The sequence below is a fragment of the Eleutherodactylus coqui genome, chromosome 5 (assembly GCF_035609145.1).
Source record: "Eleutherodactylus coqui strain aEleCoq1 chromosome 5, aEleCoq1.hap1, whole genome shotgun sequence".
Lineage (NCBI taxonomy): Eukaryota > Metazoa > Chordata > Amphibia > Anura > Eleutherodactylidae > Eleutherodactylus > Eleutherodactylus coqui.
In genome coordinates this window covers 196,547,816-196,561,215 of record NC_089841.1, presented here as the reverse complement: position 1 = coordinate 196,561,215, position 13,400 = coordinate 196,547,816, and the positions used below count along the sequence as shown (strand labels likewise).

At 46.9% G+C, this 13,400-nt stretch overlaps 1 protein-coding gene across 1 annotated transcript in view; it reads left to right on the top strand.

The window, feature by feature from the left end:
• Positions 1–12,310, top strand: part of LOC136628923 (dehydrogenase/reductase SDR family member 4-like) — an 88,027-nt gene extending 75,717 nt beyond the window's left edge. Inside the window, exons 8-9 of the mRNA XM_066604997.1 lie at positions 11,092–11,147; positions 12,196–12,310. Of these exons, the coding sequence (XP_066461094.1) occupies positions 11,092–11,147; positions 12,196–12,310 (171 nt within the window). The remainder of the gene's footprint in view (positions 1–11,091; positions 11,148–12,195) is intronic.
• Positions 12,311–13,400: the final 1,090 nt, after the last annotated feature.

Sequence of the window (13,400 nt, the reverse complement as noted above, 5' to 3'; positions counted from 1 at the left end):
TTTAAAGTATTTTTATTGCTTTTTCGTTAACAATATTAGTACATTTATAACACATAAAGGAAACTTGATGATGCCTTACAACTCGTGCATATGAAAAGAAGTCTTCAAATGTAACTTTTCCTGTACAAAATCAACCAATAAAACTCCTTGAACTAAACATTCTTCCTATACGTGTTGCTCCTTGTGCTTAACGTTAACAAAGAGACATTGGGTTCTGACCGACATGTGGAAGGGGGGAAGGGTGAGAGGGAGGTGAGGGGAGGGGGGGGATTATCCAGGATCTAATCCTAACTTTACTAATTGTTATATGTGTACCACACACTCACTTGCAGTTACCCGTGAATAGCCATCTCAAAAGCATGGGTCTGTTTCGTATGTCTATCAAAGTGGCCCAGGTTCGATAGAACTTATCGTATCCCGTCAGGTTTTCCGACACTGAGTCTCTCCAATCTCTCAATCTCATCCATAGCTCCTACCCATGCACTTCTGGGAATCTCAGAGCTCTGTTTCCAGAATCTAGGGATCACCTGCCTCGTGGCTATAACAAAGAATTTTAACAAGCCTGTCTTGAGTGAATGAGCCCCCTCGTGGGCGATGGACAGGAGTGCCAATTCAGGTGTCAGAGCAAGTGATTCTCTACACACTCTTTCAAATAGGTGTTTTACTTCCTGCCATATAGAAGTGACCATGGGGCAGTCCCACCATATGTGGAGCATTGAACCTGTGTCTGCTCTGCAACGCCAACAAATGTTCAGGGTTGAGGGAAAGGAGTGTAATCTCTCCGGAGTAAAGTACCATCTTGATATGATCTTAAAAGTTTGCTCCTGAAGTCTGCTGGAAATTGACATTTTGTGAGTAAGCTGAAACGCCTTACCCCAGGACTCCGCCGGAAATGACCAGCCTAATGTCTCCTCCCACGCACCTATCCATCTAGGTTGGTGATTTCCCAGGTGTTCCTCTACTAATTGATTGTAGAGTATTGATACCGTGTGTCTGGGAGTTTCTGAGGCACCGCATAGTTTCTCGAAGGGGGTATGTATCATGCACCATCCTTGGGTAGGTTTAATCCTACCTAGATAGCTACGAATCTGTAGGTATTGCAACCATGAGCCAGGGGCCGATCCACATGAACCCTATAAGGACCCCAGATCCCGTATTTCCCCTGATTCTACCATTTCCCCTACCCTGGCCTCCACTCCTGGGGGTAAAAACTCCAGGTTGCGCATCAGCAGGGTTGCCTGAAGAGTTGGGTTTCCCACCAAAGGGGTAAGGGGCCCCGGGACTGACATCCTGCATCCCACTTTCCAGGCACCTAACAAGGTATTCATCATGAATGATATCAGTTTTCTCCCAATGTACCTTACCCGGGATCCAGAACACCCCCATTGTCTCAGGAGTGTTGTTACTGTTCTCTATTTGTACCCAGAATTTGCCCTCCCTGTGATGGAACAAATCTAGCATAAATGTTCCTATGGTCGCTTTATGATACAGGCGGAAGTCAGAAAGTCTCACTCCCCCCTTTTCTTTTGGTTTGGTTAGACTTTTGTGACTGAGTCACCTTTCCAGATGAACTTGAGTATTTGGCCTTGTAGTTTATCAAAAAAGGTGTTTGGGGGGTTACATGTTGCGGTCTGGAAAATATATAGCAGTCTTGGGAGTGTATCCATCCTAATCGTGTTCATTCTACCAAACCATGTCAGCTGAGTCCCCGACCATCTCTCCAAATCTCTCGTTAGGGTCCGTAGAATTGATTTATAATGTAAATCATATATCCTAGTTAAATCCGCCGGAATCTGTTTCCCTAGATATGTAAGGGAATCAAATTTCCAAAGAAAAGGAAAGGCCGCTGCTTCTCTTCTAGGGATCGAAACGTTAAGAATCACTGACTTTTGGGCATTGATTTTATTGCTCAGTTTACCAAAGGCCATGAATTCTTGTATGATATTAGGGAGGCCTATTCGTGGTTCTGTGAGGTAGACCAGTAGGTCATCAGCGTAGAGTGAGGTTTTATGTTCTTCCTTCCCTACCCGTACCCCTTTTATTGAGGGATTATTCCTAATAGCATTGGCTAAGGACTCCATCACTAATATATACAATGTGGGGGATAGAGGATACCCTTGGCGTGTACCATTCTTGATCTCGAAAAGGGTGGACAAACTACCATTGATCCTGACCCAGGCCAAGGGGTTCCTATATAATGCTATGATCCATGCAAGGGCCCTAGGCCCTAAACCAACCCTCTGCAATGTTGCTTCTAGGAATCTCCAACTTATCCTGTCAAACGCTTCTCTGCGTCAACAGAGAGCAGACAGTGGTGATCTTTTCTTCTTCGCCCAATCGATCAAGGACAGGGTCTTGGACGAATTATCCCTGGCCTCCCTTCCTGGAACGAAACCAACCTGATCCCCATGTATGAGTTGTGGTATTGAGATATTTATTCTGTTGGCTATGATTTTTGAAAAGATTTTAAGGTCGCAATTGATGAGCGAGATCGGCCGGTAATTGCCACACGCCAAGGGGTCCTTCCCTGGTTTGGGGATCAGTACGATGTGAGCCTGAAGGGCTTGGGGTGGTAAAGAACAACCCCCGGGATACAGAATTGAAGGCCTGCAAAAGTCCGAGAATAGACCTCTGCACATCTTGTAAAACCCCGGGGAGAACCCATCTGGTCCCGGGCTCTTACCAGTTTTCATTCCTTGGGTCACCTGCTTAAGCTCCTCTGCCTCCAGATCCTCCTCCAAAGCCAGAGATTCCTCTAGGGAAAGATGCCTTGAGACATGGAGATCAAGGTATCCCTCTATCCCCTGTCTGTGCTGAGCCTCCAACGTGTTCTGTGTCTCGGGTATATTATACAGTTTTGAGTAATACAGGCGAAACTCTTCTAATATTTTCCTCGGGGAGTGCAACCGTCTACCCTCGGCTGAGTTAATTGAATATGTGGATGAGACGTCCTAGGATGTAGTGCTCTAGCTAACCATCGGCCGCTCTTGTCTCCATATTCATAATAGCCAGCTTTAAAGGGGTTGTCCCGCGGCCAAAACGAAAAATTTCTCACACCCCAGTCCCCCATGTTAAGCAAGCATCACAAACTACCCATGTAAATCGGTTTTTAGAGCGTTTCTACTCACCATGAAGCTGTTTCATGAAGTTATAAAAATCTTCATCCAAGATGGCCGCCGTCATTTCCCATGGTGCACCGCTGGTCTTCTCCCATGGTGCACTGCGGGTCTTCTCCCATGGTGCACTGTGGATGTTCTTCTCCAGTCTGAGCTCCACTGCCAATTACAGCCACCTCATTGGCTGATCGGCACCACGTGATGGGGGTGGATCTACGCGATGACGTGGAGAAGAGGGAGGAGCCAGGACGCAGCTCGTGAGCCCGGACCATCCAGAAGAGGAATCTTCAGTGTGCAAGCGTGACTGTTCGTGCGACCAGTGGAGAAGTTTGGTCGTCGCCATGGAGACGGGGACGCCAGCACCGGAGGGGGTAAGTGTAACTTCTGTATGTAATATACATCGTGCATAAAATATTGGCCAAAGTAACCGCACTTGCTGTCACGGGACAACCCCTTTAAGTTTGTCTTTCCTACCCACGGCTTTTTGGTCTAATATTTTGTGATGGAACTCGGAAATTTCGACTTGCAGGGCGGCAGTAGCCTGTGCTTTGTTTGACGTTTCCTTAAGGCCAAGGTCTCTTATTAATTGGGTAAGACAGGCTGTTTGCTTTTTTTTATCCTAGCTCCATGGGATATAAATACTCCCCTAAGCACACACTTAAGAGCTTCCCATGTTATCGGGGCAGGTGTGGGGTCCGCAGCGTGATCTACTTTGAAATTTTCTATTGTGTTTTTTTACCTCATTTAGGCATATGGTATCTCTGAGTAAATTGTTGTTGAGGCGCCAAGTGGGTACGCCCCTCTCCCCGCCTCCCGGGCCTATGGATGCAAAAACCGGTGAGTGGTCTGACTACAGAAATACATCCAGGGAGCATTGAGGGTCCCCATCAAGTAAACTATGCAAGATGAAAATATAATCAATTCTGCTATATGAGTTATGTGCCATGGAATGGAAACTGTAATCACGCTTACCCGGATGGAGGGTGCGCCACAAGTCGATCAGGTCCATACTCACAAGTACTCTCTGGACCTTACGTATGGCTGTTCTTGTGAGTACGGAGCGTCCCGTGGAGGAGTCTAGTCGGGGGTCATACACATTAAAATGTTTATTCCTACCACAATCCGGGGGACCGGTACGCGGAAAATGGGTTTCCTGGAGCAATGCAACTGTTACCCTTTTCCTGTGGAGCCTGTACAACACTTGATTACGCTTCTTAGGGCAGTTTAGTCCTTTCGTTTTGAAAGAGCAGACATTTAATCGGGCCATCTTGTAGTATAAGGAGATCGTGATGGTGTACCTCTAATGCTGTGAGGTGGTTTCCCACCTAGGAAGGTGACCTGGAATAGAGGGGGGAAGGGATCACACATAAGGGTCGGGGGGTGGGGAAAAACATGGGTAACAAACATCCACTTAAAGAAATGCAATACTGCTATGAACTTTGGTATTGTGAGTGGACACGTTTTTGAATACTAACAAACGACTAACATCTGCACAGCCGAGTGAGGCTGCAGTCCCTAGTGGAGGAGTAACTGGATCCGGTCAAGTCCAGGTCCGAGCCCCGTTCCCCTCCCCCACGGCGGCTGAAAACAAGATGTTAGGCATCCACACCTTTGTAGTAAGTAAAGAGGGGAGAGAGAGAAGGAAGCTGAAGTAAAGGGAGATTGAGGAGAGAATGATGAGAGATGGAAGAGGACCCCCCCCCCCCAGAAGGGGGAGACAAACCAAACAGATGCGGGGTGAAGGTGGGCCAAGTAGCTTAGAATGTGAGGATGCATCCCCTCTGCGAAGAAGACGCTCTGCAGATAGAGAGTCCAACTGCTCCGGTGATGGATTAGTAGCATGTCTTGGCTTTTACAGCAGGGTATTAATACTGTTCACATGGGATCGGTATGTTTATGAAGGGTGATTAATTGAGTCACAAGTCCCTGTGTCCATGCTTCTCCAGGGCTACCCTGTGTTCCTTGGAACAGTAACTTTTTAAATATAGACCTCCTCCTTGTCATTGAGTATGGGTCTTCGATGGGTGGTCCTGTTTGTTCTCGTTTGTTCTTTTGCGATTGCTATTCATTGGTTGCCATTGCCCCTTAGGAGGGGTAAGAGTAGGGGAACTCATTTTTTGCCATTCTCGTAGAGAGACCATCAGAAGCTTGAGAGCTGTGAGAAATTTAGGGAGGTCCCCCAGAGATCTAAAAATTGCGCCTTCTCTCCCTACGCCTGCCACCAGTTGGAAGGGATATCCCCACCGATATGGGATCACCCGCTCCTTCAACATTAGTAGCAGTGGTCTAAGTGCTCAGCGCTATTGAAGTGTCTTTCTGCAAAGATCCGGTAAGAACTGCAGATTTCTGTCTCGGAATTTGATCGGTCCCTTGTTTCTGATCTGGCGTAGGATCTCTTCTTTCTCTTTGAAAAAATGTACCCTACAGACTACGTCCCTAGGTCTTTCCGGGTCTGCAGGCCTAGGGCCCAGGGCCCTGTGAATCCTATCTATTTCTATTGGATCATTCGGAGGTCTTTCCAGGAGTTCTACAAAGCACTTGATGGCCCAGGCCTCTAAATGTTTGTTTTCTGAAATCTTCACTCAGACCTCGGATTCTTAGATTATTTCGCCTGTGATGGTTCTCTATATCGTTTAGATGATTGGCGAGTTCAGCTATTTGAAAAGCGTGTTCGCTTAAGATGTCATGATGTTCATTTAAATGCTGAAGCATTAAGTCTTGCGTCTCCTCTGTTTCTCTGATGCAATGTCCCATTTGTTGCATTTCTCTTTGTAGAGATTCCAATGCTGATTTTTGGATGAGGCGAACTGGGCAAAATGATTGTCGAGTTCCTCTTTGGTAGGGATCGACCTAAGGTGCTCCTTCCAATCCCAGTTGTCTGGTGTGTCTTTATTAGGGTGTTTATGGTTTCCCACTTCTCCCTGCACATCTGTCTCGCATGAGGCCCTTGTGTATGGCGTTTGTGCCCCTCGCTGGTGTTTGGGAGGTGAGGTTTTGGTGGGGGTGATTTCCTCTGCCTCTCTGCCATGTGCGGATGGCTGTGGTACCTTCCCCATGGTCTTGTTGCCTCCTGCTGTGTCTGGAGCAGGGGTATCTATCCTTTGCCCGGGTCTTGGCTCCTTACTCATAAGGCCTGGGGGTCTCATTTTCTCTCCCCTTCAGGGGCCAAGGTGAAGGCCCTGGTGAGGCGGCCCACTCCTTATCCCCCTCCATCATGCTGTCTTTGGGTGAGGGTGGCTTATACTGCGCTCCCTCTCGGCCTGTCAGCTCCCTCCCAGCCCTTCTTGTCCTGGTCTGGACTCCCGCGGGGTGGTGGGGTTAACCAGGTCCCCTTCCCCCGTACCGGTATTGTAGCTGGCATTCTGTGTTGCAGCGGGGGTGCCTCTCGCTTCCCTCCTTGGCCGCGGGCTCATGGATTCCCTCACTTCCGGTAGAGGGCTACGGTAATATGGCGGCCGGGCCCGCACTTCCAGCTTGGCTTGCGGGTCTCCCCATCTCGGTGCTTGTGGCTGGAGCTTCGCCGCCTGCGGTAAGTGAGGTTTCGGATGTGGGGGGGGGGAGCGGGGAACTTCTCGCTCGGGTCCAACCTCGAGCCTGCTGGCTGTCGTGGCCGCACGCTGTCCTCTATGTTGCGCCCGCCGCCATCTTGAGTGGAGCCCGGGTGTCCCGTCGCAGCCACAGGGAGCGCAGATAGAGTGGAGCCGACATCTTCTTGTGGGGGCCTATCCCCGGTGGTTGTTGCCGATGGGGTCTCCGCTTGGGGTCTTCTCTTTCCGTCCTCCGGTCTTCTCCGGCACAGGTAATTTCCTGCCTTCTTCCTCCTGCTTGTGGCGGTCATATAACGGTCCAAAGGGCCAGAGTCCTTGTCCCTGGGCTTGTACGAGCTGGTGACTCCCTTCTTCTTTCCCATAGTTGTCTCCTGCAGCAGTTATGTGGGTGGATGCCTTTTTTTCATCAAATTATGCCGTGAAGGAGACGGAGCGCAGACACAGCACGTCCTAGCTCTCCATTAGCCAGGCCACGCCCCCCTCCATAAGATCTTACTTTTGTCATGTGTAGCTGCCTGGCCACTATTTACATTGACTTTTTTTTTTAATTAACTGCAACTAGGGCTTAATTTTGGAATAGGGCTTAAAGTTTAAGCATCCTGAAAAATCCTGCTAGGGTTTATTTCCGGGGTAGGTTTTATCTCCAGGGAAACAGGGTACATGTATCAACAAAAAACCTGGTGCTTGCGGGCATAGACACATAAACGCCTGCAAATTCCTAAGCAAGCATATATTCTCATGAAAATGAGCAAACAAGCGAATCCACACCCCTTTACCCTTTTTTTTTTTTTAATTATTATAAAGCTCCCATGGTTTGACACATCCTTAAGGCCCCAAAGTCACCTCTAAACAGCTGTACCTCATATGCTGATCTACACACTTCAGGCAATACTTTCACTACATGTGATAGCAGAGCGTTGATCAGCGGCATATACTACTGCCTTACAGCCCCCGATCAATCGCTCTACCTGAAAAACAATTAATAGGTACCAGATTATACCATCTTTGAAAGAAAGCCATAACCGACAATACCTTCCAAACTGAGCTATATGAGCGCTGCATCCTAAATGCTGGACTCTTCTTCCCTGAATTGCTGCATCAGCAAACAAGACTATGAAATAACAGCTGCATTAATCTCACACCGACCATCCCTAACCCTCAGTAAGAGGTTATATGTTAGACATAATCTGACTAGCACATGAACTAACTCCTGCCGACCAGCTCTTAGCAACAAACAATCCATAACCATTATCCACTGATGTCAGCACCTAATAATAACTCATCCGCTTCCACAAACTCCCATCACCAAACTGACTGACCATTAAAATCAGATACCAACCATACACTAAATCCTGCTTTAGCTCCCTTGACATCTGCGCATGCGATGTATGGGACTTCCAACCGCTCATCACCACACATACCCTGCGGGAATACCTGCGACCAATAATAATCACCCGTGAAGCAAAGAAGAACTGACCTGCTAACGGCTGCAACTCCCTCCATGTAATCTGCCTTCATACGTAATGTCTGACTAATTAAACCCATAAACTATACACCCCTGACATTGGCAATTAGAAAAACCATCACAATGCTATCAATTGAATACCTAAAAAAACTCCAACCGAGTACATGGCCATACCGTTTTTCCCGTTTGCCAGCTGCACCTCAAAATCCTCCATTCTGACCACATGCCCTATAAAACTTGTGCCCCCCTCATTACCCTGATGCCCCATAAACAACAATCATCTAAGCAGTGTATTACATCAGCATCAGGAAATTCCTTCCTCCCACCTACTCTAAAAATGAGTATAGTCCTAAATAATAGGATGCCTTATAGCGCATTGGTAACTCCAAACCAGAAACCCAAAGAATTAACACCCCAACCAATAAGAAGTTATCCGAATACTGCATCACATGACTGAAGTGCCATATCAAAGCTAATGTAGTCACATGATGCATATCTTAATGCCAGCTGCTCAGGAGCCCCTCAGCATTCAGAGACAACTGCATGGGGTAAGATAAATGATAAATAACCAGGAGGAGATAGACTCCTTCTGTGGCATCACCCTTAAAGGGGACAACCTCAAATTGAAAAAAAGGGGGGTATTAAAATGACTGGCAACTCTGCCCTCATCTCTGTGATTAGCAATTTAACTACCTCAGGATCATAAACAACTGAAATTAACTTATTAACCCCTTCACATCTGAGTCCCTTTAACTCATTCACATATAGGCCGTACTGAAAGCCTTCTTTATGAGCCGGGCCTACTTCCAATATGACAGCCTCACTGGAGTCTTGCCCTATTGCAGGAAATTCACTATTTTCTGTATGCAATTACTTTGTACTGATTTCTGACTAAAACAACAATAAATGGATGAGACTGGCACAATATGAGCCCTCATGGCAGTACCCACACCTCTCCATTACCTCGATTCCCATAAATGTAACAACACATCCAGGTAGTGAGGCGCCCCAAGGATGTCTAACCACCACCTAACTAGTTACACCGAGGTAGGGAGGCGCCCAAAGGATGTCTAACAACCACCTAACTAGTTACACCGAGGTAGTGAGGCGCCCCAAGGATGTCTAACCACCAGCTAACTAGTTACACCGAGGAAACGCCAACATCCCGGTAACCATTATTAACCATCTCTGTTCCTCCGGTCATCATTAGATTCTGCTTCTTTATATGAAAGTAACAGTTATAAAATAACTAGTAGCTATAAACCAAATCTGATTAACAACAGCAGCCGCCTCAACCACAGACTGTGTGCAGCCGTTACCTCACAGCTGACTGCCTGCATGCAGTGGTTACCTCAGAGCTGATAGTCTGCATAATAGGTGGCCATTTATTTCACAGCTGACAGATACCAAGCAGTGTTTACCTCAGAGCTGACAGTCTGCATATAGGGGCCAGTTACCTCAGAGCTGACAGTCTCCATACAGTGGCCAGTTACCTCAGAGCTGACAGTCTCCATACAGTGGCCAGTTACCTCAGAGCTGGCAGTCTCCATACAGTGGCCAAGCTCAGTTACCTCAGCTCAGACATGATACCATTAATAAAACTCAATTGTTAAGCAGACATACATTCCCCATCACCCTAACTAGCCCTTTCTTTACAGCCTAGTAAGGGTTAACACTAACACATTTAAACTGACAAATCTACCTTAGGGGACGCTCACACGACGGCCCCCATGCCCAGCACCTTGTGAGCCAAAGCCAGGAGCAGAGAGAAAGTATAAGGGAAAGATTTACATGTCTCCCCTATAATGGACCCACTCCTGGCTCCAGCCTGCCAAAAAACCGAACACAAACTGCTGTGCGAAATCACTCCCAACTGGTACACAAGCTAAATCCTTCTATACACAGGTGCCAGTAACCAGGGGTCTCACCAACTTGTAGAGCTTCACCTGTACCCTGCAACTACAGCAGCACAGGACTTGGCAGAGGTGCCGTCGCTATCTTGTAGAGCTTCACCCGTACCCTGCATGTGCAGCAGCACAGGACTTGGTGTTGTCATCTGGTAGCACTGTTCCTGCTGGTGTTGACATCTGCTGGGCACTGTTCCCGCTGCCAGGTTTCAGTCCCCTCCAAACAGATGAAGGTAAAGGCAGCCTCTGTGTTTGCTTCGCTGGTGGTTCTCTACTGACAAGTTCTCCTCAGATACAAGTGTTCACACGATGTCCCCTGCCTGTTCAGCTCCTCCTGGCCGGCGCTGCTGACAAGTCCTAAGCTGAAGCGCAGGAGATTCCAGACATCTCCGCAGCTATTCCTCACTGTCCGCTTCATATACGCCGACAGTCAGCCGCTGCAGAAGGTCCTCCATCTTCACAGAGGATCTGAAGCTATGACAGGAATTGTGAGAGGAGCTGACAGGAACAGGGATCTGTCAGCGGGATGCTGCATGCTGCTTCCTTTCCAGATGATGATGGCCCACATCTCTGCACCTCCATATCTCACTGCTGCACCTCTCAGCTTGTTCCTCTGGACCAATCACCAGCCACTGTCAGGCCACCAGATTCTGCCTGACAACCACAGGCATTTCCCGCCATTTCTCTTCAGCCAATCATTTGCTGCTCACTCTCTTCCATCTCATCTGACCCAGTAATGAGCTTTGTAACATATCATGGTTAACCAGAAAACCTCCTCCATAGAAGGTGACATATCATCCATCCATCATGTACATAAAGCTCCCAGATCCCATAAGGCTTTCCCTCCTAACTGTCCCTCAAGCCTTACATGGGGTCAGTGAATCCCTGAATTTGCACTACACATGCTTGTTTGGCCAGTTCATCCAAGCCAACAAAATTATGGGGAAGTCGGTGGTTCAAACTGTTAAATCAACAGATATTTTATATGCCAGCATAGGAGCTGCTGCGTGTTAGAGCTTCAGCATGATGAATCTTCTCTTTTTCAATTACTGCAGATTTGGGAGAATGAATCAATCTTGGACGAAGCAAAACTCAAACTAGACGTTAGCAGGTAAGGATTAAAGTACAGAGGTAACAGTCTGATATGCGGTACTACTTATAATACATGTAGGACTATAACAGATTAACATTTCTGAAAATGAAAGAGGTCACTATTACTATTGGGACCACTATGGCTAGGGAAGGGGGGGTCACTATTACTACTAGGGCCACTATAGCGGGGGTCCACTATTACACTCGAATGAAGCACGGGTTGGGCAGGTGCACTGCACTCCATTCATTTCAATGTGAGCACTGAAAATTCCCAAGTGCTCACATTGAAAGGAATCGAGTGGATATGAAGTATATGCTCTGATGAATATACTAAAAAATGTGATTGTTAGTGATAAGCAAACACATACCTTACAGGGGTCATCCACCTTGACCTATCCCTTTTTATTAGAAGAATCCCCCAACAGTAAGCTGATCGAAGGTGACCTTCTCTCTAGAACTCAAAGTATCAGTGACCTCTCCCACAGTGGCCCCAGTAGTGGTAGCGACCTCTCCCACAGTGACCCCAGTAGTGGTAGCGACCTCTCCCACAGTGGCCCCAGTAGTGGTAGCGACCTCTCCCACAGTGGCCCCAGTAGTGGTAGCGACCTCTCCCACAGTGGCCCCAGTAGTGGTAGCGACCTCTCCCACAGTGGCCCCAGTAGTGGTAGCGACCTCTCCCACAGTGGCCCCAGTAGTGGTAGCGACTTCTCCCACAGTGGCTCCAGTAGTGGTAGCGACCGCTGCTGAGACTAACTGCTGACCTCTCCCCTGTGCGTACAGTTGCTACACAGCCGGCGGGCCACATAAAATGAGGTGGCGGACTAGATGTGGCCTGTAGCTCTTGTTTGACATGTGTGTGCTGTACATGTTTAAAAGAGTTTTCTAAGAATTTTAAAAAAAGCAAAAGTAGCAAATACACAATAGTCACATCTTAAATGCCCCATCGCTGCCACACTAATGTTTTATCACTTCTTTGATAATCTCTTAAGCTAAATGAGTCACTAACATGTCTTGTGTGTACAGTGTATGTTTAGAAGTGATACACTCCTGCTTTTTTTGTCCTTCAGAATTGGAGAACCTGAAGAATGTGCCGGAGCCGTGTCTTTCCTCTGCTCTGCTGACGCTTCATATATCACCGGGGAAACTCTAGTGGTTGCAGGAGGGGCAAAATCTCATCTATGAACGTCATATGTAGATCAAGCTGAATACTTCCACAAAGAAAAATGATGTTGAATATATTTTCAGAATGGTATATTTCTGTTTAGGAAATAATGTGACTGTATCAAGGATGTAAGATTGTACCATACTGTAGTAGGTGAAAGGAGGATACAACATGTTTAAGGGGGAGGTCATGAAATAAAGTAAAGGGATGACAGTAGTGTTCCTGTCACACCACTCATGTGTCCTTATTGTTCTTTGGGTGTTGACAGGGAATATGGGAAACACTTCAGGAAATCAAATCTGCACCATTGTAAAGTATTTCCCATTTTTTTTTGTATAATTAGAGTATGGTGAAAGGTCTTGCCTCTTTGAAGACTCATTGTTGAATACTTAATTAGGTGGTACTGAGTAAAGGCTCATTTACATGCAAATACAATCAAATGCTTGAAAGATTGACAGTTTCAGCGATCATTTTGCATAAAGTACTAATGGGCACTAATGCCCATTAGCCCTTTATCAGCTTCATTTGCATGTAAATGAGCCTCCTAAAGATGCTTGCAGAACACAGCAGATGGTCTGAGCTATGCATACAACTCTTTTGTTCTCAAATGGACTGTCGGCTGGCTACAATGTAATCAACTGCTCCCGTGGAGAACACAGTTTGTGGTCCCTGCTATCTCTCTACAGCTGAATGATTGATTTTATGCTCACCTAAAAATTATCGTTCAGTCGAAGTCAAAAGCCATCATTTGAACGAATTTTGAGCGATTATCGTTGTGTGTGAATGGGGCTTTAATGTAGTTTCTTATAGAGCAGCTACAATGGCCATTTGCCACTTCAGAAGATTTAGCACTTTTGTGAATTGTACAGAGTTCAGTGATTATGATGACTGTGTAATGCTCATTTCCACCTGTAGGGGTGCTGCTGGAGAGCTAAACACTTGCTGCCATTTTTTATTATATTCATCAGAGCATGTACGTCATATGTAAACCTTACTGAATTCTAAGGTGTAAAGTTTGCATATATTTAAGCCCAATCTTGGAGCCTGTACATATTAACCCCTTCCGGCTGCAGGGCGTAAGTTTACGTCCTGGCAGCCTGGTACTTCCCG